General features: G+C 43.2%; 1 protein-coding gene across 1 annotated transcript; it reads left to right on the top strand.

Moving 5' to 3' along the window:
* The first annotated feature begins 18,612 nt into the window (after positions 1 to 18,612).
* Positions 18,613 to 25,363, top strand: FAM131B (family with sequence similarity 131, member B). Its single transcript, XM_010185895.1, has 7 exons — positions 18,613 to 18,717; positions 20,205 to 20,240; positions 22,728 to 22,821; positions 23,425 to 23,622; positions 23,948 to 24,091; positions 24,508 to 24,684; positions 24,778 to 25,363. Exons 1-7 carry the CDS (start codon positions 18,664 to 18,666, stop codon positions 25,050 to 25,052), a joined length of 978 nt encoding a protein of 325 aa, XP_010184197.1. The 5' UTR covers positions 18,613 to 18,663; the 3' UTR covers positions 25,053 to 25,363.
* The last annotated feature ends 1,299 nt before the right edge of the window (positions 25,364 to 26,662 follow it).

The following is a 26,662-nucleotide window of genomic DNA, read 5'->3' as shown; positions in this document are numbered from 1 at the left end:
CATGTCTCCCCGTGACACCCGTGGCGGAAGGTCGCGGCACATGTGGGTCAGTGCGGTGTCGCCGGAGAAGGGGGTGGGTGCGGGGCGTGCCTCCCGAAGCGGGATCCGGCAGCTGCCTCCTTTCCTGGGTAGCGATTTATTGTTATCCGAGAATACATAACATTGCGTGATCTGCACGTCTTCTCCTCTCCCTCTTCCCCCTGCGTAGACTTCAGTGGAGAAGAGCAAACAAAACTGAATCCCTTCCCTCTCGCAGAGCCGTTGCGAGGGGATGCAGTGGGAGGAATCGCATCTTTTTGCTGGGCCACGCACATTTTACAGCAGAGGATCCCGAGCCTTTAGGCTATGTAACGTAGCGCTCCCCTCCTACACACATGCGGATACCAAAAGATCCCTTGATCCCTAAGCGCAGGTCTCTACAGGTAAAAACAGCATCCTGTGGCACACTTTCCTCCACCGCAGGAAAATCTCTTTCTGTGCAAACCACATGTACAGACATCAGAAACATGAGGATGTGTCATTCAAGCCACCAAAACAATCTCTGAGAGAAAAACACAGCTCTTTTGGTAGTATGTGTCTCTCAAGCCTTTCCACGCAGCACACGGGTGCTGTGACATCTGTGGGAAAATGAAACCTCTGAGGGCAAGGGAGTTGAACCACCTCCCCAGAATAAGTCTGAGGGACTGTGTCAAAGCCTGATGCTGTTGCACTTCTTGGCTCGGTGGGGAAGCTCTTGGTGAATGATCCCAAGGAACCATCTACTCCTGCAGCAACAAACTTTAAGCTACAGACTCCAGTTTCTGCTTTGGGATTTAATTCTCATGTCTAGCCTATGCCTCTTACTTGTCTCAAACATCCTCATGACCTAAAGAAATCTCTTATGTCTCCTGTAATGTCCACACGGCAAAGATCATTGCAATATTTTCCCATCAAAACATGTATAGTCTCCCTCTCCTGCCTTTCCCATATCGGCCACACATACATGCTGCCAAGGGCGTTATTATCCTGTTAGCTGGCAAATGATCTCTATTCCTTTTATCAATGTGTGTCTGAACTAGCAGCGTTCATTCCTGGTCCCTCTCCCCACAACACTGCTCAAATAAAGAACAAACAGGCATCTCATAACATCCACTCTCCACTCCAAAATGTAGTTAAGCTGTCATATTTCACCACACAGGTATTCGTTCGTATGCATGGCAGTGTTTTTATGATCTGTGACCTGGAATTTGTGTTAAAAAAAGCCTTGTATAACTGAGCTATTGCAAGTATCATTCTCATATATATATACACACACACACACACACACACATATATATATACACACATACACGTACACGCACATATATATATTTGTAAATGTCATACGGATATGTGGGCATAGATGAAAATACAGAAGAGCATCTATGCATTAAAATGTTGGTGGGATGATGGTAATTGTAAGTTCACTTTGTCTGCAAATTGCACTCCTTAAATATAGATCTTAATGGTATGGATATTGGACTTTCCATACTATAGAGACTTTTGGTTTATGCAATATATGCTCGTTCCAGATGGTGAGAGCACAGTGGACATGAGGGACCTATTTATACAGTTACCTGAGGAACTTTCCTTGACCTCGTGTTGTGGAGGTGTGTGTTAAGGCAGGTTGCACAACTGTGGTTCTAATATCTATGGGAGTCAGATATGAACCTAGTAACAGTGCCTGATGCCTGCTCCGTGTGAAACTTGTGCACTGTTTTGCTTTAGTAGGGGCTTCATCTGTTTAGAGTCCTAGAGGTTGGACTGGGTGAAGGTGAATCCTTGAGTTTTACTTGTTCAGAACAATTCTTATTTGGCAGCCTGGATTCTTCACTTCAGCCTTCCTGGAGAGGAGGCTTACTGGGAGGATTCTTCAGACCTATTTTGGGTAATCAGTGCTTTTAAGTACTAGATCTGAGCTCTAGTATGTGGTTGGAAACTAACACCCTGGCACGAGTTGAGCTCTGTGTTCTTGCTGTACAGTGTATCCGGTTAGATTTTTGCAGAACTAGTTCAATATACAGGCTTTGTATTGCCTTTCCAACACCAGGTAGGTCCTAGAGTTAGAAGGAAGGTGGTACACTTGTATTGGTTTTACTTCGGAATTTCAGTGTAGCAGATTTTGAACTCAGAGTTTGGGAGGTTTTAATTAGTGATAGAAAGCTTGTAATCAGTCACATTTAGTTTATTCACTGCACAAGGGCCAGTGCAGGATTGTGCCCTGAGCTTGCTCCGGGCCTTTTTCCATTCCAGTTTTAAGCAAGCCACATGATTTCTCCATCTCCCGCAGGGACATTTTACTATGATCTAGTTAGATGTCATAGTATGCACATGTTTAGTGATGTGCAACTTTACATTTTCTTTCCTAAATATGAGTTTTCTGGTTATTTCTCCCTCGGGAAAAGTAACTGAAAGGGTCATAACAAAGCAGGTCCATATGTGTAAAATTGAAATGGAGTCATACAACATCTTGCAGTTTTATAGAGGACACCAATGGCAATGATCAGATTAGGATTTCCTAGAGTATGAAAAAAGATGAAAAATGATCTTACAAGGCTAAACTGGTACCCAACCACCTTTCTCCACAGATGCACCCACGCACACCTCAGTGTCATACATGCACTTTGTGTTACTTGGCACGATAGCAATTACACAACAATCCAGAGCCCTTATGAGCACTGCAGCTGGCTTCTGCCTCTGACAATAGCTCCAAGTCGGGTCTGCACCGTGGTGATAATTACCCCAGCACAGTTCCCAGAGAGCCGCTAGTGACTCTTGTGATAACTAGGACTAGGTTTCAGTGAAAGTAAAGGAGGTTTTCGCTATGGTTGCTGACCAGATAAGGCTGCAAAATCCATCCAAACTTGTAGATATTTGAGTGCCAACCAAATGCAAGGATTTTTATTACTGTCAGTGACTGAATTAGCCAAATTTAAGATTTCAAGCCTGCATAGATGTCTGAATGCATTGCAAGTGCACCTTTGACTGCAGCTTGGACATCTTGAAATATTGTCTGTTCTGACTAGTGTGACAAGATCTCTCTTAATTCCTTGAATGGATTTAAATGAATAGAAAGCTGAAGCTATTAAGCTCAAGATTGCTCTCTGTTTTTTTCTGGTGGCGCCTCTCATGTCTTTGCACAGAAGCCTGCAGCAAACATGTTTTGTGAAGAGACATAAAATGATGGAAAAATATTCCAAGAAATCAAAAACCAGTAGTACTTTTGGAGTGGGGGAAGAGAAACTAGACATGCTCACAGTGGATTATCAGGAAAAACCTTTTGACCATGAGGAGTGTCAAGCATTGGAAGGGGTTTTGCAGAGAAGTTGTGCAGTGTCCATTCTTCGAGGCTTTCAAGACCAGACTAGAGAAAGCCCTGAGTAACCTGAGTCTTGGTCTGAGTTACCTCATAGCTGACTCTGCTTTGAGCAGGAGTTTGGACTTCAAGAAGTGCCTTCCAGCCTGAATTATCCTGTGATCCTATGCTTAGGATCTGAAGCCTGCAGTGTTTGACTTTCCGAGTCAGGTTTGACCTGGTGCTTTAGTCCTATTCTGCCAGAGGGCCCCAGGTCTTCTACACATCGTTACAAGGAATGGTCTGTGCACTGTCAAAAGGAGGAGCACATACTTTCTGTGTTGCACTCTCGCTGGATATGTTATACTAAGTGTAAATGAATGGCTTCTAGTATCCGCAGTAGGAGAAATGGAGCCGAAGACCACCCGCTTTAGATTCAGCAGAGTGGGAGAAAGATAGGAGACTGACAGGAGAGGGGGTAAGCAGCTAGAGGAATCAGTGAGCGTGCCCTTCATTTTTCTCTTTACTCATCCCCCCTCACACATCTGAAGGTGTGTGGAGTGAGATCTGGTATGGCAAGTGTAGTCTATGCACCTGGAGTGTGAAAAAGTGAGACACTCAGTCTACATACACACGTCATATCAAGGGGGGGGCAGTGTCCAGCTCCTGCCTCCTTCACCTCCAACATAGAAGTGAGTCAGTGAAAAGAAATAAAGAGAGAGAGAAGCCTAGGAGAGGAAATGGTGATGCAGAAGGAAACTGAGTCACAGCATTAGGGATATATTCATTTACTTGTGTGCACACAGGTGGAAGGGGAAGGAGCACAGAGTCTGTGTAGAAACCTCAACTTCATAGATGATATGGATAGGATGGTGGGAATACATGAGGAAGGACATTTGAGTATCTTGCTCCTCTCTTACCTGGGGAGAGAGGCAAGCAGAGCAGAGGGGCAAAGGCACACTTTTCCTTCTGGTTCAGACTGCTTAGTGTTCGGTCTCACTTCATTACTCCTTCCCAATTTGGCCTTTCTTCTTGCAAGCAGTTCTCAGTGTGATCACTTTAAAAACTCAGCTAAGCTCTGGGATAAGAACTTATTCCTGCCAGGAAAGATCTGAACAGAGACTGTCTCCTGGACCTAGTGTGCAAACTGATCTGAGACCCCTCTCTCTCTTGTCAGGATTACTGAACTAGGCTAGTGGTTTTGAAGCTGTTGTGGGGAGAAGGCTAACAAATAGTATGATTGCATAAGGCTAGCTTTATAAGGAAACCATACTAAAAACCATGTGCAAGAAAAGTGTATCAGCGATGGTCATTAGTATAAGAAAACAGAAAACAGTCTTTGGCATGTTGCTGATTGACATAAAACTTATTTTTTTTTGTGAACACAAAAAGTTGTGTTTTATCACAACTTTAAAAGTTCTCTGAGATGACCTAGGTACTTAATTTTGTCAATCTGATATAATTCCCAATAAAATATCAGAAGGACAATATGCCAGTCAGAATGGGCTTATGCAAAACAGATCCTGTCAAGCTAACTTTATTTCATGACTTTTATGAGATCCCCTGCACCTTAGTACTTCTATGATAGAAGTACCTTTACCTACAATCATGATAGTGGACCTAAAATACTAGATTGATAAAAGATAAAAACGCGAATCAGTTAGCAAACAACTTAGTAGTACACTGTTCTTGACTGGTAATAATATATCACGGAATCATAGAATTGTAGAATGTTTATAAATACGTTACATTTTAAGTGTATCAAAATTCAACAGAGAGCAAAATAGTAACAAAGAAAGAATCTTAGTTGAAAAGCTTGTGTTTCTTATGTGATCCCACAATTCTCAATATAGTTGTCAGTACCATATGATTTTAACATAATGCTCAAAATCCTGAGGGAAATCTAAGGTACTGATAAACTTAGTAGGATCTACAAAGACTGGAAGAACTGCTAAAAATGAAAATACTAATGAAAAGGATAAATCATTGATATGGAAAAGTCTGATTCGTTTGGAGTACCGAATTTTGATAGTGTGTGTTTCAGTCTAACCAAATATGACTTCATATATCAAATGACAGTGTGTGAATAGTATTTGCAGGACCAGAGCTCTATGTTAGAAAGCAGTCACACTGAAAAAGATTATAGATATCTGAAGAGATAATCAGTCGATCAACAGCTACTATTGTGGTGCTGCAGCAGAAGAAGCGAATGTGGTTCTTTGATCTATTAAGAGCTGAATATTGAACAGAAAGAGAGAAGGTTATATCTTCTCTGCATCTGGCACTTGTGAAAAAAATTATTTTTCACCTACTTTGTCTAATTCTATTATTATCACTTTGAGGAGTACTGCAAAATTGAACAATGGCCAGAAAATAAACACGAAACCATGAATAAAAAATTACAGAAGTGACTCAATGACAGTCTCTAAGTGTCTGAGTGAAGAAAAAAAACCTCAAAACCATCTGACTCTTCAAGCTAGCGGAAAACAGTTAAGATGCAATGGAAGGATGTCATATACATTCAGATTGGAAATGAGGCAAAAACCCCCAGTTAGTAAAAATACTTAACTATTGCAATAATTTACTGAGGGTTGTACTGAGTCCTCTGTCACCTGAACACATAAAAGTCAAGATTTAAAAAAACAAAGCTGTAGCTCAAGCACAGCAACAGAAAGTGTAATTATCAAAGGAAATACCTTTAACCTTTCTTATTTTAAGGAGGTCAGATTAGATGATCAGGATGTTTCTCTGTGAGTTTAAGATGCAAGTTCTCAAGTTCAGGAATATACTCAACTTTTAAAGAAAACATGAGTTCTGTATCCTGGGAAGATGTGGTTGTATTCACAGATCAGTCATGGCTTATGGAGAAGATTTCAGTGCAGAATTTCTTAACTAAATTGGAGAAGACAGTTTGGTGATCCAAATGGCTAGCATGTGGATTGATGTTCCACATGGGAAAAACAGTTTTTGGGATTATACTACTGGCCATTTATGATCACAGGCCAGGGTGATGTCAGGAAGCTGTCACAGCCAGAGGAAGATCAAAGAGGCTGTGAAGGCAGGAAACTCAGTAGTAACAGGGACTTCATTTAACCCTGCGTGTAAGCTGGCAAATTAAATGTTTACTGCAGGAGCCATTCAAAGATCCTGTAAAAGACAACTTACTTGCCTCGTGCAATGATTAGGAGGACTTAGTGGATGATGTTACTAATGAAGAAGCTTCAGGTGACTCAGAGAGTTTAAGACCGTAGTGGAACACCACCACCTTACCACTCCCCAACCTCAAAAAACCCCAATTTTGTATCTGTTTGTTATGGAGGAAGTTGTGGAAGTTTATCCTGTGGAACTTTTCCTTGTTGGGGATGCATCAGAAGATCAGCTTCAGATTGAAGCTTCAGTAAATGAGGTTGTAGAGCAGGCAGACAAAAGAGTAACAAGGCATCAGATGGTATTCATGCAAGACTTCTGGAGAAATTTGAGGCTGAAAGAGCTGAGCTACTGATTGTGATCTGTAACGCCTTACAATTGCTTTGGTACAAGAAGATTGGAAGGTAGTTAATGTGGTGCCAATTTTTAATATTATTTTGAGATCTGGGAAACTACAGGCTAGTAAACAAGATACACCTAGCAGCCAAGCTAATAAACATTACTCTGAAGAATGGATGTTAGTAATTAGAAAAAGAATAGAGAATAAATTGAGAAATGGCATTATACCATACATAAATGCTGTGCTCATATTTTGAATATCGTGTGTTGTCCTTGATTGCCCATTCCCATTTCAGAAGTGACATAATCAAGCTGGAAAAGATTCAGAAAAGGGCAGCAAAGATAATCAAGGATATGGTGGGGCATATATGTGAAGAGCTATTTAAAAAGTTAGGGATTTATCAAGTACGGAAAAGAAGATATTAAGGACAGTTATGACAGATACCTGTAAAATTATGAATTTTCTCTGTGATAAGAGTAGCATGGAGAAAATGAAGAGGGAAGAGTATTTCATTCTCTCTTTCAAAATAGAATCTAGACATCAAATGAAGCTAGCAAGTGGCAAGTTTCAAAAACAAAAGCCAGCACTTCTTCATGTAATGCAGAGTTAAATTGAGGAAATCCTTGACATAGGATGCTATGGGCACTAAAAGTTTTCTTTGGTTTAAAAAGTGAGTGGATGAATAGAAGAGAACTCCTTTAAAGATTACTAAATACAGAAGCAATCTCTGTCTCAGGAACTACTTGAGGTGTAAATTGCAGGAGGCTAGGACAAGTATTCTGGGAAAATGTCACTACTGTTTCCCCTGTTCTTTCTTACACAAGCACTCCCACTTTAGGGACAAGCTGATACCCATCCTAAACAAATACTGAATGCCTACTTTCCAACCACCCCCCAAAAAGAAAGAAGAGAGTGAAGAAAAGAAACCAGAGAGAAAAAAAGACAATCATTGTAGGGGTAAGGGGTGGGGGATGGAGGGAAAGAAAATAAAAGAGAGCAGGGTAAAGGCAAACAGGCTAAAAACAGGAAAATAGGGAACCAGAGAGGAACTGTGAGCAGAGCACCTCTGTATTTCCATGGTATCCAGGGTCTGGAGGATGCTGCCTAGTGATGCGCTGCCCAAAACAATGGAATCAGAATAGCACTAGTAAGTTGCTGGGATCTTGGGTTTTCCTCCTCCTGGAGCTGGAGGTAGCCAGCTTGGTGAAAAATGGGGAAGTTGATACGGAGGGCCCAGAATTTACTAAGTCTTGGGATGGGAACTGTACAGGTAAAGATGTGAGGGGGGCAGCCAGAATCTCAATAACAAGTTCCAGAGGAGCCAGAGGACTGGCCTGCTTGGTGTACAGAAGTGCCAGCCTCCCTCTCATTGCACAGGAGACATGAATCAGTGGGTCCTGTGGACAAACTTGTGCCTGCTGCTTGATGGAGGATTTTTCCAGTTGGTGTTTCCAATAGCCCTCAGACTTGTAGAAACTGGCCACCAGGGTTCCTCGTCCTCTCCTGACAATGAATTGTCCTACAACCACGTATAGTGATTGTAAGGGGGAAGGAGTTGAGCAGTTGATGCATGTGTAGAGGTGTTCTCAAGGGAGGTCATCTGATTGTTCAGATTGGCTGCCACTGAAGTGGTGTGTGAGTTGGACAGGGAGTCACAGGTCAAGGCCTCAGAGGTATCTTCATGGAGCTAGGTATTGGAGAGGACTACCTTCCTGTGGGACTTGTCTAAGGGAGATGGTAGTATAATCTAGGTGTTCTGCACTGTACATCAGGCCAACAGTATGGGATTGACCCAGACTAATTGACCATAGGTCCAATGGTCCTTGGTTTTAGAATTGCTGCAGGAATGATCCTTCCATGTAGTGATGAAGTTTCTGCCAGCACTTGGGGGTGAATTTTGTTCAGCTGGGGCTCAATAGGGAGATTCCCCCTCGCTGGTGATCATGAAGGACTTGACTGCTCCAGAGATCTTCCAGGTTCTGAGGAGGGCCTTGTAAAACAGCAGTAGTTCAAGAAGGTCTTGAAAGAGGCCTCTTGGGTCACTGTTGTGTCTTGAAACAGATGCTGAGCAGGCAGCTAGCACGGGGCGAGACCACTTGACCCAGTTGACTTGGGCAGAGGAAGATGCTGTATGCGTGACTTGGTTGACCCATATGTGCCAGGTCTTCTAGATACCAGAGTGTGAGGAGGCACGTCAGCAGGATTAAACCCACATTAAAATGCACAACTTTTGTTCTCTAAACAACAGACCCATCACACCCTAACTGACAGTACAGAGGAAGGACTCTATGGTGATGGAGTGGCAATGGCTGGAATAGGGCAACCCTCACTCACTCCCCTTCTGAAGCCAGGAGGACCCTGTAGAGCTTGAACAAGCACTCTGCAGTTGTACACAGCTGCTGGGGAAACCCCATGAAGCAGGAGTTAAAACTGAATGTCTTCAGAGTCCCCATAAACCATTACCTATTCTGTTAAATAGTTTCTCCTGGTTGGGAGATCAAGAAGAGAAGGAGAACTAATGATGGACTGTTGCTTTGTGGTCTTAGGTCATGCACAGTTTCATGCTCTGGACTGGAACCATGTGGCTCTGGTCTGGGTGGACCCCATACACCAGTACAGGCTTTAGCTACATTATAGCTTTTGCTGTAATCTGTGCTGAGGAAAAATACTGTGCAGCAGTCCCTCCCTTTGCAGAGGTCCCAATTTTTTTTGGCAGAAGAACTCTCATGCCTCTCTCTCATGAGAAGCAAAGCTCTTCACTCCTGAGAGGCTCAGCCTGGCAGCCTTGGATAGCTTGGAGTTTTGTTACTGGGTGTGTGGTGGAGAGTTTTTGAGACCTCAGCTACAGTAGGAACTTTTTCCAGGACCCAGAACTTGCCCTGCTGTGCGTGGCACCCACTGAGTTCCTGAGCGCAGCCTGCCTCTCCAGTCTGAGGATATCCTGTTTGTTCTGCCACATTCCTCCAATACCTTGGTGGCATCATGTAGTTGTAGGAGAAGAACTTGGCCCACAACTTCCTACTCTCCCTTCCAGCACCTGTGGCACAAGGGGAAGGATGGCTCTTCTTTCATGTGTTGATCCAGAAGTCCTGGGAGGCTGCTATAAAGCTCATGTTCTTTAACAGGTTGTTAAATTATTGGTATGCCAGCCTCATCCTACGGAAGGTGGTGGCAAGCACCATGGATGCTGATATGAGAGGAATAAGCTTACAACATTTTGTTGTGTGAAACAGATGCCATTCGGTGAGGAGTGACTCGTACTCTACTACTCAGATTCAGATGGAGAAAGCATTGTCAGCTGTATGGAGTTTGCACCAGGTCATGATCTTCAGATGGACACCGGCTGTGGCCTCATATCTACCCCTGCCAGTCTAGTTCAGTGGGATATTTCTAAAACCCTGTCCAGGAATAGCACTTGCGAGGAACCAGACCAACAAAGGTGGCAAACAGAAGCTAGAAGAATTATAAATGTAACGGGCCTGGTTTTAGGGTACAGACAGGATTACTGACCCCTGTTCTATACAGAGTGAAAAGTGCATCGGGGTGGCGGGCATGTCCTCAGTGACTTCCAGCACCTTGGGTTGCATTTCCAAGGTGAAGAGGGTGCCATCAGAGGTAGTGGCATGAGACTTTATCTATGAGCCAGCTATAGTAGACCATGCCTTTCTGCCACTGCAGCAAATAGGCTTGGCAGTTAGATTGGTGAAGGTCTCCTGCAGGAACACAATGAGGAGCCCTCTTGCCCAAAGCAAGTAGAATACCCCACCCCTACAGAGACCTTACCTCCACGCCATAGGATGATGGGGATTTTGAGCTGTTTCACTTGGAGAGAGCAAGAAAGGGGGTGAGGAACCTTCTGGCCAGCAGTGGCAGTGCCAGTGGTACCTGCAGTGCTGTATACCAGCACTAGTTCTGTAGCCAGAGCTAGCTGTGGTCCCCATGGTACAGAGAAGCACTGCAGAAGGGGGAAGACAGAAGTTAGTGTCACCTCTACACCCAGCATCTGGAGAGGCTTGGGGAGAATGAAGATTGCCTCCCATGGAATGTCTTGTGTTGCCAGGAAGAAAACCTACTATGATTTGGAGGCCATTTGTTGCAGCCTAGGGGATCACTGCCTCTGGGAACTCCCACACTTCGGCTTTTGGGGAGGGTGGTGAGAGGGATGCAGCAGTCTCAGTGCCTCCTGGCTGGCTCTGATCATTGCTGCTTTTCCAAAACCAGATCCTTTGCAGGGACTGTGGCTGAGTTTACGATGCCTGTGGTGGAGAAGGATGTAGCAGCCTGGTTTTATACTCTGGGGCTGATACCCCACAAGTGAGGGAGGTGACAGGTTAGGAGAGTGGAGTCTGGAACTGACAGGCCTGCCATGTGCCGGTGTTTTGAGCAGGCTCTTGTTCTGCTTCTGCCTCTGACTTATCCTGCTGGCTGGAGAGTGGTAGTGGGCCTGGAGGTGCAGCGGTGGAGTCCTGCCTTGGCCTGTTGACATCACCTTGGCAGTGGTGCTGTGCACCCCACAGAGATGGGCTGAGAGCATCTCTGGGGTCAGGGATCCGCATTCCTTTGTCTGTCCCAGCATCTCTGCATCTGGGCATCTGGGATGTTTTCTGGGTGTTTGTCTGTGATAATGCCTGGGAGAGGGTGGATGGAAAAGAGGGGAAGAGGCCCAGGCTGCATGAGGCAGGGCATGGAGCAGGGCTGACCCAGGGGCAGTCAGAGGCAGGAAAACAGAAGATGAAAAATGCATGGAAGTGCTGAGGGGGAAGACAGAGCCTGGGAGGGCTGTGGTGTGAATGAGAGAGCCTGGGGAAAAGTAAGGGTGGGGAATCACCACCCTGTATGTGTTTTTTGTGTGTATAGTAACATCAGGGAGAGGGAAGGAAAGGGTTAAGAGGGGGAATAAGGTAGCAGGAAAGCTCTGTGCTGTTCCCTCCCCAAGTCCTTTGGCGTGTTGCAGAACCCTAGGACATCAGGAGGTGATGGAAGCATCCAGGTGGGCATGGGGGACAGTCAGGGCCCTCAGAGCCCTTGGGCTCCTGCTCTGTGCAGGGTTATGTTACAGCTGCAAGTGGGGACGGAGGTGCCAGCAGCAGCTGTGGTGGCAGTAGCTCTGGAAGCAGCAGTGGTAGTAACACCTTTCTTTTCCTGCTCCAGGGTGCAGGGAAGGGAGTTTAAGGAGAAAGGTACATTGCGATCTACCAGTTGACCCCCAGGGAGTATTTGGGATAGTTCTTCTTCCCCACTGGTAGAGATGAAACTGGGGGACATAGATGTCACAAGTAATGGTATTCTTATGCTCTAGTGCCCATGTGACATGCTGGCCGCAGAGATTAAAATTTAAACACATATGGAAAGCAACACATGAAATTGCCTGCTGCATGTTACTTCTGTAATGTTGGCTATAGGCCAACAAAAAGGGCTGCTACCTTGGTTCATATTGACGTTTTCATACTTACTGTGTTGAATGAGGCCCCTGGGGACACATCCTCTGCACTTCAGAGAAACTGTGAAGAGTGAGGATAAACCCATCGCCACTGTTCATGCTGGCTGATACTTGTTCTGCAAATGAGACGAGGCTTTGAGATTTTTTCAAAAAATTGTGTTAATTGGATGTGTTTCGTGTTGCAGTACCTCCTTAGTTTAAATGACATGACTGCTTCTCAGAACAGAACTGCTGTGTCTAACATTAGGCTCTCTGTTCATCTCTTTTTAGTTGCGAGAACATGGTATGCAGTAGCCTTTAGTATTGGTTTGAAAGTGTTTCCAGTCAAAAAGAAAAATGCTGGTGTGTGAGCTTTGCTCATTAATTCTGTTTCCTAAACAGCTCTAAAAAAAGGGACTTACCCGCAGAAAGAGGCAGAATGGTCTGGAAAATAATTTAGATTACCGAAATCCAAAGCAAAGATCCTGAGAACTGCCCATCTGATTCCCAATCTTACAGACATCTCAGAGCTATCAGTGTTTTCGTTTTTGATCTAAAATTTCCAAGATACCAGTTTTGCAGAGACCAAGACATTTCTCTGCCTTGATGAGCACCGAACTCTTCAGCCCTATCTCATCCATGAAAACAGACGTTTTTCTGTGCATCTTCCACAAATTATTCTGTTGGTAGGTACCTACAGCAATTAACTAATTTCTGTGTTTCCTCTTGCAGTATGAGCTAGAATACTTACAGAGTTATGTGAATAACTTAGATTTATTGATTTTTCAGGTTAACCTGGGAGAATCTGAACACTTCCATCCAGGGTTTACATCAGGGACAGTTAATCTGGCAGGGGTTTATTCCTTTCCTCAGTATTGACCTTTTGTCCAGCTTTGAATGGCTCTCTGTAAAGCATGCAGGGAAGGAAGAGGTTTCTATGATTATGCTATCCTCCATCAGTCCTTCCCAGCAGCTTCAACTGCTTTTATGTCAACCACATTTGACAGGACGTGATGATGCTGTGTTTGACAAAGATACTACACTCCCACGAGTATCATGAAAATTGGTATCAGGGAAAGAACAATTTAAAGACAGATCATAATTACTGCAATTACATTTGTTGTGTTCTTAGTTGTTCAGGGAAAAGAAGGGAATGGAAAAGAATAATTGAATCATTTACTCTAAATATTGGTCTCTACCAACATTAACATTGGCTACCAATGTTGAATGTTAATGTTTCTAGTCTCTGCTGGAAAGTAAAACTTGGAAACAGAAGAAAGTTTGCTAACAGTGGATAATAGCGGTGCTAGAAATTCACTGTTTAATTAATATGTTTCTTCTTACGTTAATTGGCATGACCCATCAGAAAGCAATTGACACAAATACATGTTTGGTACATGATGTACATCTCCACCAGCATCATTTCAGGAAGGAAAAAAACCCAGAACTTAAGACTCTAAAACTGTATCACTCCACTTAATGTGGAACAAAATAGAGAAGACAAGTTAGATAAGATTTTTAGCATCCAGCACAGAAGTTACAACAAAATAGGCTATTAAAGACTTCTGCATAGATGCAGATGCCTGATTCAAGCATGTACCTTGTTATAGGAACAAAATGCAGGCAGAGGTATCAAATACAGTATCAACAAATACTATGGGAGCATAATAATAGGTAATAGGAATTGAGAAAATGTCAAGAGAAAACCCAAGGAGAACAAACTTGTTTAGGTTAAGTAATAAGTAATTCAAAACCAAGCAAATTTCCTGTTCACAGAAATCCAAAGAAACTGAAAATGTGTCCGACTAAGAAATTCTGTATCTCCATGATAAATTAAAGTATGTGGCAAAATGAGCTACTGAAATAGGAAAAAAAGTAGGAATATTAGATCAGCAAAGTGGGATACAGTCATCCAGATGTCTTCTTGGGTTTTTCCAGTGCATTCATCAAAATAGTCATTATTTCATGTTGCTTGGCAGCACGTAGTACACACATTTTTCTAATTTCTGAGTGTCCAAAGTTACGATGTTCAAAAAAAAAATGGGGAAAAGAGTATTCTCTTCCCCAATCTTTTTTCCTCTTTAAATGTTTTCCATCTTTGTTATTTAGAAAGGCCCGACTTAAAAATAAATCTTGGGTTTTTTTACCTTAAAAGTACTCTAACAGAAAGATGGGTGATATTTTCTCCCTAAAGGCTTAGACGACTTGAGTTGGAGCATTACTTCGGTTGTGATGGCAACATCTTTTTCTGAGGAATGTGTGTCAGAGTTTTTAATCAAATTTGTGTTAAAAATACAAAACAACCATGCAAACAGTGTGGCTTAATGTATTTGTGTATTTCAGCTGCTTTGGTTTTATCTCACTGCTGCATGTAATTAGCTTCCTGTTTGTTCTTCAGTCTTCTACCACGTCTTCCAGAGCAATGATGGGAATCTATGATTTAAAAAAAAAAACAAAACAAATAATAAGTTTTTTTTACAAATCAAGAAATCTTTAAAAAATTCAATGAAAATGAAAGCCCTCTATATCCTTTCTATACACACCATACAGAAACAATGACAAGGAAATCAGAAACCAAGTTATCTTTCAACTTTCATCGCCTCATTTCAGAACATTTCAATGAGATATTCAGTAGCTTGTTTGTAAAATTCCCACTTTAAAATTAGCTTTATGACCCACTCACATTTTAAAATGCTTATCAGCAAATACTGTTCTGTAAGAGGTGATTGATGGTAGAATTACGTATTGAATAGTCATGGTGAAAATAAAAACGATACTAAAATATAATGTACTGCCTTCAGTTTCTCTTTTCCCATTTCACTGTCCACACTTCTTTCTGATTTTCCATGTTTCTTTCCTTCCATTTATCAGAGTAGAACTTGATCTTTCATGTCTGTGGATTAATGTTGCTCTTGCTGTTTCTAGCAGAAGAGAAAAAAAACCCACTAACCTTTATACAAATTTCAATAAGAGGAAATAACATTGCCCCAGGCCCAACGCCAATTAGAACCCAGAGATTTCCTTTTTAACCAGTGTGTGATGTTGTAATTCTTCAGCAGACTTTACTGCATTTAAAAGCATTTAACAGAAATGAAAGTTATTTTTCTCCAAAAATATTTCTTTCTTAGAACCTGTGAGACAGTTTAGACCAAGAATTTTCAAATTATTCAGCATCTATGACTATAGTGCATGCAAGATCACATATTACTCATTCTCTTCCCTTGTTTGGGTAGATGAGATATTTCAACTGGAGAAAATCAGTAATAAATACATTTTATAGGCCTTTAGTGTTACTATTATGGAACAGGTGTGGACTTTGAGACAAATAATTGTTTGCTTTAATGTTCTTCAACCATTTGATGCCACCATCTGCCAGAATTATATTAATATTTTCCACAGTCTGACACTTCATGGAAACGGTCAGTGGGCTAGCAGAATTGAGAGCAAAAGTTGAGTGTCATTTGGCAAACTTTTGGGCTCTCAAGCTGCATTTGCTGAGCACCAGACTCTGAGGTTGGCCTCGCTCTGTTTGGCTGGGAGGTCTTTGCAGTGCATTGGCAGAGCCGTGCTGGAGCCTGTTGTGCACTGTGCGCCAGAGTGTCTGGACTTACTGAAGGGCCACATGCTATGCTCAGAATAAGCTGAGAGTACAGGAAAAAGACCAAGGGTAATGAGAGATAAAACAGACAAGAGTGGTGGCATCTCTCCTGCCTCTCCAGCATCACTGTCTTGATCAGCACAGCGACAGAAATGCCCCAGCCTTACCCTTCTAGTGTGAAGGGTTGCAGATGGAGGGAAGGAGCAGTGGCTGCCTCTACAGGAAGAGGCAACTGGATCCTAGCATGCAGGGGCAGGCTCCCACTCTGCTCTTAACTCCAGTTTCATCCTCCCACTGTCACAGTTGATCCTTCAGCTCACGCTGATCACACAGTCAACTCCTCCACTCCTTCTCCTACCTTCTCTCTCTAGATTTGCACTTCCTGGCAGTGCCCCTTTCTTCTCCCCTTTACCCCTTCCTGGTTCAAAGGAGACCAAATACAAATGTATTTGATTCTAAGCCACAACCAAACCTTACAGTTGATGCACCTGGAACTGACTAGTGGGCTTTTCAGAGCTCTATCCGGTGCTCCCCTTTGCTAGAGATATTTCTAGCCCTAGAAGGTTTGCTTGGACCCCAAATCGAAGATACCCACACACAGAGCTCTGCCACAGATGGCTGGGACTCCCCTGATCCCTCCAGTAGCCAAGTCACCCTGTGACTGTGATCTCACTCTCAGGAGCACACATCTGGGACCCGGATCACTTCACCTTCATTCTGGCTAGTGGTCATGCACTCATTCATATGCCCTCACTTGCTGCAGTTGATTTCACTCACTTAGGTCTCTCCAGTTCCTGGTACTTAGACCTCCATCACGAAATGTGCACCCAGAATAGAGCACCCTTCATGCCAGAAAATAGAAGTGGAATTTAACAAGAAGTAAGTTACAAAGTAAGTGTGGGGCAACCATACTGATCAGCAGCCTGTTTACATGCTGCCAGCCCATCATGGCCATGTCCTGCCTCCTGAAGTCTGGCTGTGTCTGACCTCTGTGCTCACCTTTGTAGCATATGGTACAGGAACCTCCCTTGAAGTTCCCTGGCTTGCAGTTCCCTGGCTTGCAGTTCCCTGCAACTCAGGGAACAGCAACTTTACTCAGCGTAGTCAGAAGCATATGGGGGATGCTATTAAAGCACTTGGTTGTAATTATCCTGATAAGCAGAGCCATACTTCAAGCGACAAGTGGAAAATGTGCCTTGGTCCTTTCAGAGAGATCATCTTGCGCAGCAGAAAATGATGACTTGTAAAGGTGTGGTAGACACTGACTCAAATAGCGTTTTCTTTCTGCTGGTTTTCATCTCACCATGTTTAGCCTTTTTAAGGGACAAAATGATTTTTTTTTAAATTTTGAATTCTAGTTGATGTTTGCCTCAGGCTTCCCACCTATAAGTGCCTACAGGCCTCCTGCAGGCCTGCGTAGGGTGGAACACAGCATCTAATTTCTGCCTGGGAAGTGCAGTGATGAACCACTGTAAACATGCTGGAGCTGCTAGAATGAGCAAGAGGGGGTTGCATATGTCTGTGGAGGAGAAATTTGCTATAAAGAGTAAATAAAAAGCTAAAAGATAATTAAAATAGAACCATTCTCTTTCAATGGCATATATTTCAAATAGACTAGAGATTGCTGAATTGATCACAGGAATAGATGATCATTTTGGGAGCCATATTTCTTTCCAGGTTCCAAAAGGCTCAGGTTTAAACACAGTACAACCTTTCCTTCATTATATGGTAGTAAATTACTTTTAACAGTTTGAGGATGACACAAAGGCTGAAGGCACAGTAAATTGCTGACTGGACAGAGCAGTCACACAGAGCAGTCCTGGTTACTTGGCTGACTACAGTTTGCTATTGTGCATTTAGTTTCACTTTTATTACAATTTAATCTTATTTAATAATCTTATTTTACCTTTATTAATTCAATTTTATAATTTCTATTTTATGCTGTTAATATTTAATTTTAGTTGATCCTTTAAGTGGTATAAAAATGCATGTAAAATCGAACGGCACGGACTGCTTTTGAATGGGTGACAATCCTAGAAAGCTGTGCAAAGTGCATAGGGATCTGAGCGAACAAACAGCTGAATGTGAGAATCTACTGCAAGGTTATGGCACAATGGGTTATTGTGATGAGAAGCAGCAAATTGTAACTTTATTAGCAGAATGGTTGAGAGCAGTCCTGCATTACTGTGTAAGCTTTTGTGTCCACGTTTTGAACTGGAAAATTTGAGATATCATTTAAAAAGAGACACCAGTTTATTGAGGGGACTGGAAGAATGCTCTGCAGTTAGAAACCTAAAGGTTTCAGTCTGTCTGGTTTGTCAAGAAGAAAAGCAAGTGTATGAATAACTTTCTTGAAATGTAATGGAAGGTATTAAAAAGGTCTTTAATCTTTCTGAGAATGGCAAAGCAAGGGCATCAGCGGCTCCAAGTTGAAGTTAGATGGATTCAAATTATAAAGAAATGCCTTTTTTAAAGTTATGATGGTTTAATACTGGAACAGGATATCAAAAGAACTGGGTCTTTCTCAGTCACACATCATGACTAGATGCTTAGCCAACCATACATTATGCTCGAGAAAAAAACCAAATGACTGGTCTTCATAGGGTGATAACTGTGTGAATTATAATAGTTGATGATGTATAGATGGTCTGATTAAAATCGGAAGGTCTGATTTAAGGCTATTGTGGCCTTGAACTCAGTGATTCTCATGTATGCTGAGCTGACTTGGCATAAGAGTGCTCTAACAAATTGTAGTGGCATTCAGAAGCCTGACTAGATATCTTCCCACAGGAAACGAGGTGATTGCAGTAGACTGGAAGGGACTGAAAGATGTGGACCAAATCAATATGGACAGCACCAGTTCACTGCATGGCAGCAGCTTCCATCGGCCTTCCACCGAGGTGAGTGCCTGTCCCAGACCCACTTACCCTGGGGGATCAGAAAGTTTAATTTCTTCCTGAGTTCAGAAATGGGTGTTGCGCACCACTGGGGCATCATTTGGGAGAGGACCAGAACACCAGACTTTTGTATCTGTGCAGTTTGGCTTGCATCAAACAGAGCTGAGTCACTCCCTTCAGAATATCCATAGTGAGTAAGAATTTGCAAATGAAAGTGCTTTTAACCACTCACGACTGGAGTGGAGCAGAACATAGGAAAAACTGTGGCCGTTCTGACAAGCCTGTAGGTCTGCATTCCTTGAATAATGGATTCATTGACATGGCCAACACTGTGTCTGTCCCAGCTTCTGCAGCACAGCTGTAAAATCTTTTAAAGAAACACATTTGTCTCCATTTTGATTTTTAGGGATGCATTTACTACTAACTCACTGCCAACTGATTTACCATGCGGTATCTCAAGGCCTGGTTCATTTGCTGTTCTGAATTATTGCAGCTTCTGCAATCTTAGATACATGAATTTTCAGCTCTGTAAGGTTCAGGGTGTGCAGTCATGATTAATAAAAAGGTCAAAGCTATTTTAGACATATAGTATTTGAGAAATCACAAATAATGTTCACAAATAACATTCAATTTGCAAAACCTTCCAAAATGCTAATGTACAGGTATTTTTATTCCCTTATTATACCTTGATGTCTTGGAATGTAACTCCAAGAAACTTTTGAGTTTCGTGGAATCCTGGTAGAAATTGTATGGAAATTTCAACCAACCAATCTTCAACCGACCAATACTTCCCAGCCTTGTATGGAAAATTCAGTTAAATCAAATGCAGATCTAAAAGTCAATGAGCATGAACTATACCTCAGTGAACATTTTGATTTGTGTGAATGGATACCATAGGTGTAACTGGTTCATGTAAATTATCCTGAGTGTCCACATCCCAAAACCAAGATGTTGAGATGCAAGTCCTCCCAGCTGAAGGAAATGTGCTATAGATCGGTATGGTAATGGCTGATATAGGCAATGGATCTGGTTTGCAAGGGGAAAATGGGTCAGAATGGACAAACTGAAAGACTACAGGAGAAAATAACTTCAGCAGAAAAGAGTTCTGCAACTTGCAGTATTATACTTCAAATACATAAGTAGCGTAGCTCCTCCTTGTGTTAGCCTCAAAGCGATGCAACTCCCACACAGGGGTGCCAGCATTGCAACATTTAGCAAAGAGCTGCTGGAAAGGGAGCCTTATGAAAAGGTGTTTCTTTTTCTCTCTCTTACTCTCTGTATTGCTCTATTCACTATTGTACCTTCAAACACCGTCAAACCTACAGATACCATAGTCAACAGCAAGGAATGAAAACAGCTTGAAAGACACAATTTTTTTTAATACATCGGATAAAGCAGTGACTGTTGATAATGGCAGGCTACTAGAGAAACATATGGCTCTTTGCAACTTCTTTGTTACCCTAACATGATGTTCTTCTTTGCTTTCTTAGCAAACACGGACAGACTTCTCCTGGGATGGTATCAATGTGAGTATCTGTCACACCACTGTTCAGATTTCTGGACATAGGAAGACCAGGATTTGTCTAACAGTGGATACAGTGGTTGAGAGTCTTTAGTGCCACTGAAATTCTGGGAATTGTCTAACATTCAGAGGATGGTGATGAATTTTTGTTTGCCTCTGGGCCTTTTGCTGTCTGGCAGGTATTTAGATCTGCAAGGGGCTCCTAAATTGCCTGTGTCGTCTTTGGGACAAATGTACGTCATTTCATATGTTCTCTTTTTGAGATTTCTGGGCACTGCTAGATAACAAAGGTGTCCATCATGTTTAAAAAATCGGTGGTCTTTGATTAGAGCATCATTTGGTCTTCTCCAGGAGTTTGGGAGAAATGTATCCCTTCTTTTTGGTTGCATACAGAAGAAAAGAATTCTTAATGTTCCCTGGGGGCGATGTCAGCACCAGTTAACTTGAGTTAACAAGTGGAAGAATAAACAAGCAAACATTTTCATAACACATGTTCCTTGTTGCTCTTCATACCTATTCCATGAAAAAATATGATTTTTGGGGTGGTTTTTCACTAACACAAAGCAGCATCCTGAAAAGAGAGTAATGCAAGTTAGTGCTACAAAACTGTTTTCTGCTCTAGAGGCTTAAAAAAATTTCTTCACATGAATTAGCTTTGATAATTTTGTACATTTGGAAAGGCAGGGTAAGAAGCTGCATTTTTTGCAGTGTAAGTATTTTCAAATTGCAGATACTTTCAAAACTTTTAAAATGGCCGTCATTTTCTGGTTCTCTGTGGCTTGAAAGCACTTGGGCCACTGAATATTAAGGAGACATATTTTTAACTAACCCTCGCCCTACTGACATCTGTTTCACTGTAGCACTTACGGGTTGGGATTTTTGCCTAGGGTCAGTTAGAGAAACAAATTGTGAAAGAAAATTATGGTGCATGCGGCAGCTGTCTAGAAGAAATTTGTCAGGTTTTTCCTCACTGCACCTCCATCTAGCTGAAAGCAAGATGCACAAAGTCGTGTTTCCTTAAAGACAGTAGAAGATAGTTTCCTTACTTGCAGTTTCCACTTTTCCAACCCATTCTGAGTCCATGGGATTCTTTCATAATGCAGCTCGTTTTCCTTCTCAGTGTAATTCTTCTTTGGTATCAGAGCTGACTCATGAATTTGCTTCCCTTTCCATTCATTCCTGCCTTCATAGCTCTCCAACCTCGTAGTGTTAGAAACCTTCTGCAGTTCACTTTGTTTTCTGCTCCCTTCACATGAGATGGCTCACAGCACAGCCCCTATGCTGCTTTGAAACAAATGGGTGGATACTGAATGGCAGCACCCAGGCAAGAACGACCAGTGGGGGTGGAAATGGACTTTCTTCAACCAGCTTCACCCCCAAAGGAAAGGCATTGTGGAGCAAGGGCTGTGTTCTCAGCTGCACTTTTCACTTCTCACTGTTCTTCACCTGCTTTCTAATTTCTTCAGCTCACATGTTACGCAGAGACATTCCTGGCTCCAAAGTTACAGGATGCCTTAGCTGCTGCATTTACACTCAATTTCCAGAGAAAATCACCTTTCATATTTTGGCAATTGCCTGGGATTATATGCAGTTCAACATCTTTACAGTGCCTTCCTTTGCCTCCAGCTATTTGACTGTCAAGTTACTGCTCCTCTCACATTTCATGAGATTTGTGCCTGTGACCAAATGCTTGCTTTATGTCAGAATTGAAAATTTCCAGTGTCATGGCCACTATTTTTTGTGTTTCAAACATACTGGCCTTGATTTTCAGAGGTTGAAATGAAGAGCAGAAGCAATACTTCTTCAGCCCTTATGAAAATTAAGTCTCATATGCAATGCTTAGCCTCTCTGAAGATGCCTGATGAATTAATCTTGAGGGATTGTGTTTTATCATGATGTTTGTGACTGCTGCCTGTCCCAGTAGTTTCCTGTCCTTGTTGTTCAGGGACTGAGGATGAACACAGAGAAGAGAGTAAAGGGAATTAAGCAGAACTGTAGACCTCATTTCTTTGCAGGTAGTTGTAGTTGCTTGAAACAGGACACATCACTGATAGAGTCATATTCATTTTATTAAGACCATATGAGAAGAAATGAAAACCAAAAATAACGCATTACTGTGTCTCGCCTGTCACGTTGTAAGCTTCCCATTGTAAGCTCCCTGAATTGCCCATCAGCCATGTCCTGCATCTCTAACAAAGAGCTGGGAACAGTGCAGCATGTCTGTGGAGGACTGGCAGCAACCAAACAGAGGCTTCTCACAGCCTGCTTCTGCCTCTTCCACTCACCTTGCCAAACCCATATATACTAAGCAATATCCAGTCCTGGTTAAATAGCCTCTCATTTTTCCTTCCCTTTTGTTCTTTTTCGTGTTCCTTGCTTCTGCTCCTCATCTTCCTCCTACCTTCTGGAATCCTTATACTGATTTCTCACTTCAGTTCACTCCCTTTTCTCCTTTTTGTATATCATTTCCTCATATTCTCTCTCTTTTCAGCTCTCCATGGAAGATACGACCTCCATCCTCCCCAAGCTGAAACGCAACTCCAATGCTTATGGGATTGGGGCTTTGGCTAAATCATCTTTCTCTGGTGAGGTCCTCAAAATTTGGGTTTATTCTTGGCAGCTTCTCTCCACAGGCCTTTGTGCCTCTTCCCATATCTCTCTGTTGCTCTCCCAACTGCTCCTTTCTGACTCTTGGCTTTTCAAGGCCTTAGAGGAGTCTCCACTGCCATGGTTCTAGATACAGAAATCTCTTAGTTGTTGCCCTTTCAAAGAACAGATTTGTCTTACTCCTGTTGGCTTCTCACCATGCACCCCAGCTGAGACGTCTTCAGTTGCTTCCCCTCAAACAGTCTTGGGTTTAACCCTGTTTCCTATTTCTTAGTTTGTTCACTTCCAGGCTTCATCCTTCATGCCAAACTCTGTCCTAAATGGGTTCTAGGCAAAGAAGGAAATGATCTTTCATATTTGGGGTTTCCCTTTTTCCCCATTCTGAGTGCCAGTCCAAGGAAAGGTGGAGAAACTCTCCCGGAGGGTGATACAGTGAAAGATGGGAGACACTCAACCTCAGGCCTGAACCCTGTCAGGAAAGACAGGGAGAAGCTCCACTTCTGAGAAAGGTAAACAGCATGGCAGACAACCCTGGAGCTGTGTAATAGCCCCTCCTTGTTTTCTAATGTCTGGCCCCTTAGGGATATCTCGCAGCATGAAGGACCATGTCACAAAGCCAACGGCTATGGGCCAAGGCCGTGTGGCTCACATGATTGAATGGCAAGGCTGGGGCAAGGGTAACAGCCAGCAGCAGCAGCACACGCATGAGACTGCACGGAAAGATGCTGATGCCTACTCGGACCTGAGTGATGGTGAAAAGGAGGCCCGGTTCCTTGCAGGTAGCGTTAACTTTTTGGCATGCGGGTTGGATTGGTTGGGGTGCCCCAGAGCAGAATCCCTGAGAGACCAAGGTGCAGGAACCTGAAAAACACACTCAGGAGAGTCTGTGGGTGGTTCAGATGGCAGAAGGAGATGAGAGAATGTGGTTGGAGTATCGCCAATGAAATGCAAAGTGGCGAGGGTGAGGTCCAACTGTGGGTGGTGGGTGTTGCTGAGATAGGACAAGAGTGGGACAGTGTGACCAAGAGATGAGGTTAAAGAGACTGGGGAGAAGTGGTGACTTTCACACATCCCTGCTTCCCCTCCCTGTCTCCCCTGGCACAGGAGTGATGGAGCAATTTGCTATTTCTGAGGCAACTCTCATGGCCTGGTCCTCCATGGATGGTGAGGATGTGAGTGTAAACTCCAATCAGGACAACCCAGCAGGCAACTACTCCGAGAACTATCAGGAGCTAATGGAGAGCCAAGGTGAGTGCCAGTGCCTCTTGCTAGCCTTGAAACACTGCTTTCTTTCTTTCCCTCTACCCTGTTTTATTCTGTAGCATCAGTTTTTGGGCTTGGGATCTAGGAAAGGCATCACCTATTTGTGGAGCTGTCCAAGAAATCTAATCTTAACAGGGAGGCTCCAAAGCCCAGTTCCTTTGCCTGTTTTGGGCACAACTGTGGAAAGCTACCAGCTCTTGCAGTCAGTTGTGGGTATAATCAAGTTCATCTACTTACTTGCCTAGAATTGCCTTTTCTCCTAACCTTCCTCTCCTCTAAAAGATTTATCTACCCTATACATTGCAGTGCCATGCTCAGGTACCCAAGCTATCTATCTGAATGAGCCAGCTTGGCCTAGAGAAGGTGTCTAACTGTGTGTCGTTTCCCTCCTTTACTTGCAGAGCATATGGCCCAGACGCAGTATGACAGCTGGCCCCATTCCTACGTCTCGCAGGGCATGTATTGCTTAGGTTCGTCTGATGCCTGGGAGACCAGTGACCAGTCCCTCATCGCTTCCCCAGCAACTGGCTCCTACTTGGGCCAGAATTTCGATGAGTCGCAGACCAACCTTCAGGAAAGCATTTTGATTCAGAGCAGCCTTCTCCAGCAGCAACAGCTGCAGCAGCAGCGGCAGGAGCAGAACTTCATCCAGAGCACGGGGCTGGTCCACGTGTGGCCCCTGCAGACTGCTCAGGGTGGGGGTGGGGCTGAGTCCAGCACATACATGGAGGACCACATTGAGGACGAAGGGAACCCGCGGCTGGAGAAGGCTCCTCTCCTAAACAAGAAGCCCTCTCCAGAGGAGGATGACGCAGTGTGCCGGGACCTGGAATCACTGTCTCCTCGAGAGGAGATGGAACATGCTGCATTGAGCCGCAAAGTCTCAGATGTCACCTCCTCTGGGGTGCAGTCCTTTGATGAGGAAGAGGGAGAAACAAACAACTGATGCTTTCAGTGAAGTTCTCATCACTGCTGAACAGAGAGAGGGGTGGCAAGGAATGAAAGTACAGGAATTCTTTTCTCCAGCTCCCCATACCTCCGAGCAGACACACCTTCCATTCCTGACGTTTAATTATTTTTTTAAACAAGAAGAAAATCTCAAAGTGATTGACACACAAAGACCTCTTCTTCCACTTCACCACGGATGCATAGTTTTGATTTTCATTGCTTTGGGCAACACATGTGAGGTGCTTGGAGAGGTCTGGATTGGTAAATAATTTCTGAATCTTTTTAATACAAAGTCTTGGCTGTGGATACAAACTCTTCTGGTACTGGGGATGTGGCTGCTGAGACAGGCTTGGTATAGGGAGCGGCTATGTGGCTAGAATCCGTCTTGGCAAAATGGATGTTGCTCTGTGGACACGGTCCCCTTTGATAGAGTATATGAATATAAACTGGTTTAAAATGAAGATATGGCTTTAAAAATACAGATTGCACTAGTATTGTCATTGTGGCTGGTACAGAGGATAAGGCTGTATTCGATACAGACCATAAAGAGTTGCTGTGTAACCAGATCCTGAATAGCACCTTGATATGAATTTGTAGGCTTGATGGATACAGACTGCACTCCGTGGGCACAGGCTGTGCTGCACTACAGTTGGTGTGGCTCTGTGGGCATGGCTCTGCTGTGGCATGGAAGAGTGGATGCAGATACAAATCTAACCCTGCTCTCAGATACTCATGCTTTCGTCTCTTTCTAATCTTTTGTTTATTTGTTTCTCTCATTTCTACCTTCCCAGGAGCTGGCAAGAGTGGTGTGTCCTTTTGGCATTGGGCACTGGATGCCAGTGGAAAGGACATTTTCAGCTACGGAGACAGTCCTAAAAAGCTGACTCTTGCAGGGTGCTTGAGAACATGTCCATCTTGGTGCTGCTGCTGTCTTTTCCCTTGCCAGCAGTGTGGGGAGACCCAGAGAGTAGGCAGCAGAGCCAGGAATAGTGTGTACAGCTATGAGATCACAGTTACCCAGTTTACATTGGAGTTTTCAGTTTTTGCTTTTTTAACCTTTTTATATTGCTAGGTAAGTGTTCCTAACAAAGCAGTTAACAGTGGGAAAGGCTTGTACTCCAGCCATGACTTAACAGAAATACTGCATCTTTCCCATTTCTGCCACTCCTTCTTTAGTGCCAAATGTAGCTGGAGGAAAAGGGGTGAGAGGAAGTTTTCTCCTCCTATTTCTTTCTTCTTCCTGCCTATATTTTCTTCTTTTGTTTTTCCTACCCTCAAGCAATGTAAATAATGTTCAGTACTTGGTCTGTTTGTTTTTCCCTCCCATCTCTTTTATAGGAGTGGAGAAAGCTGATTTCAGGAGTTTTCCCTATTTGTACGGGTTCTATAGTGTTTTTGTTAAAAAAATATGGGTTTATTGAATAGGGGGAATTTGGTCTTTTGCAATTCCTCCCCGTGTTTCTACAGACCTCCTCTCGGGGGAGGAGGGGTTTTGAAAGGAAATTGAACAAACTGTCTCCTCTCAAGCTCTCACCAGAAAATAAACGGGAACAAAAGCAAAAGAGAAAAAACTGTACAAGGCTATCGATTTTGCTGAAGGACTGAGCA

This window comes from Mesitornis unicolor, unplaced genomic scaffold (assembly GCF_000695765.1).
Source record: "Mesitornis unicolor isolate BGI_N332 unplaced genomic scaffold, ASM69576v1 scaffold9496, whole genome shotgun sequence".
Classification (NCBI taxonomy): Eukaryota; Metazoa; Chordata; class Aves; order Mesitornithiformes; family Mesitornithidae; genus Mesitornis; species Mesitornis unicolor.
The sequence above is the reverse complement of the archived record's forward strand: the minus strand, read 5'-3'. Positions and strand labels throughout refer to the sequence as shown.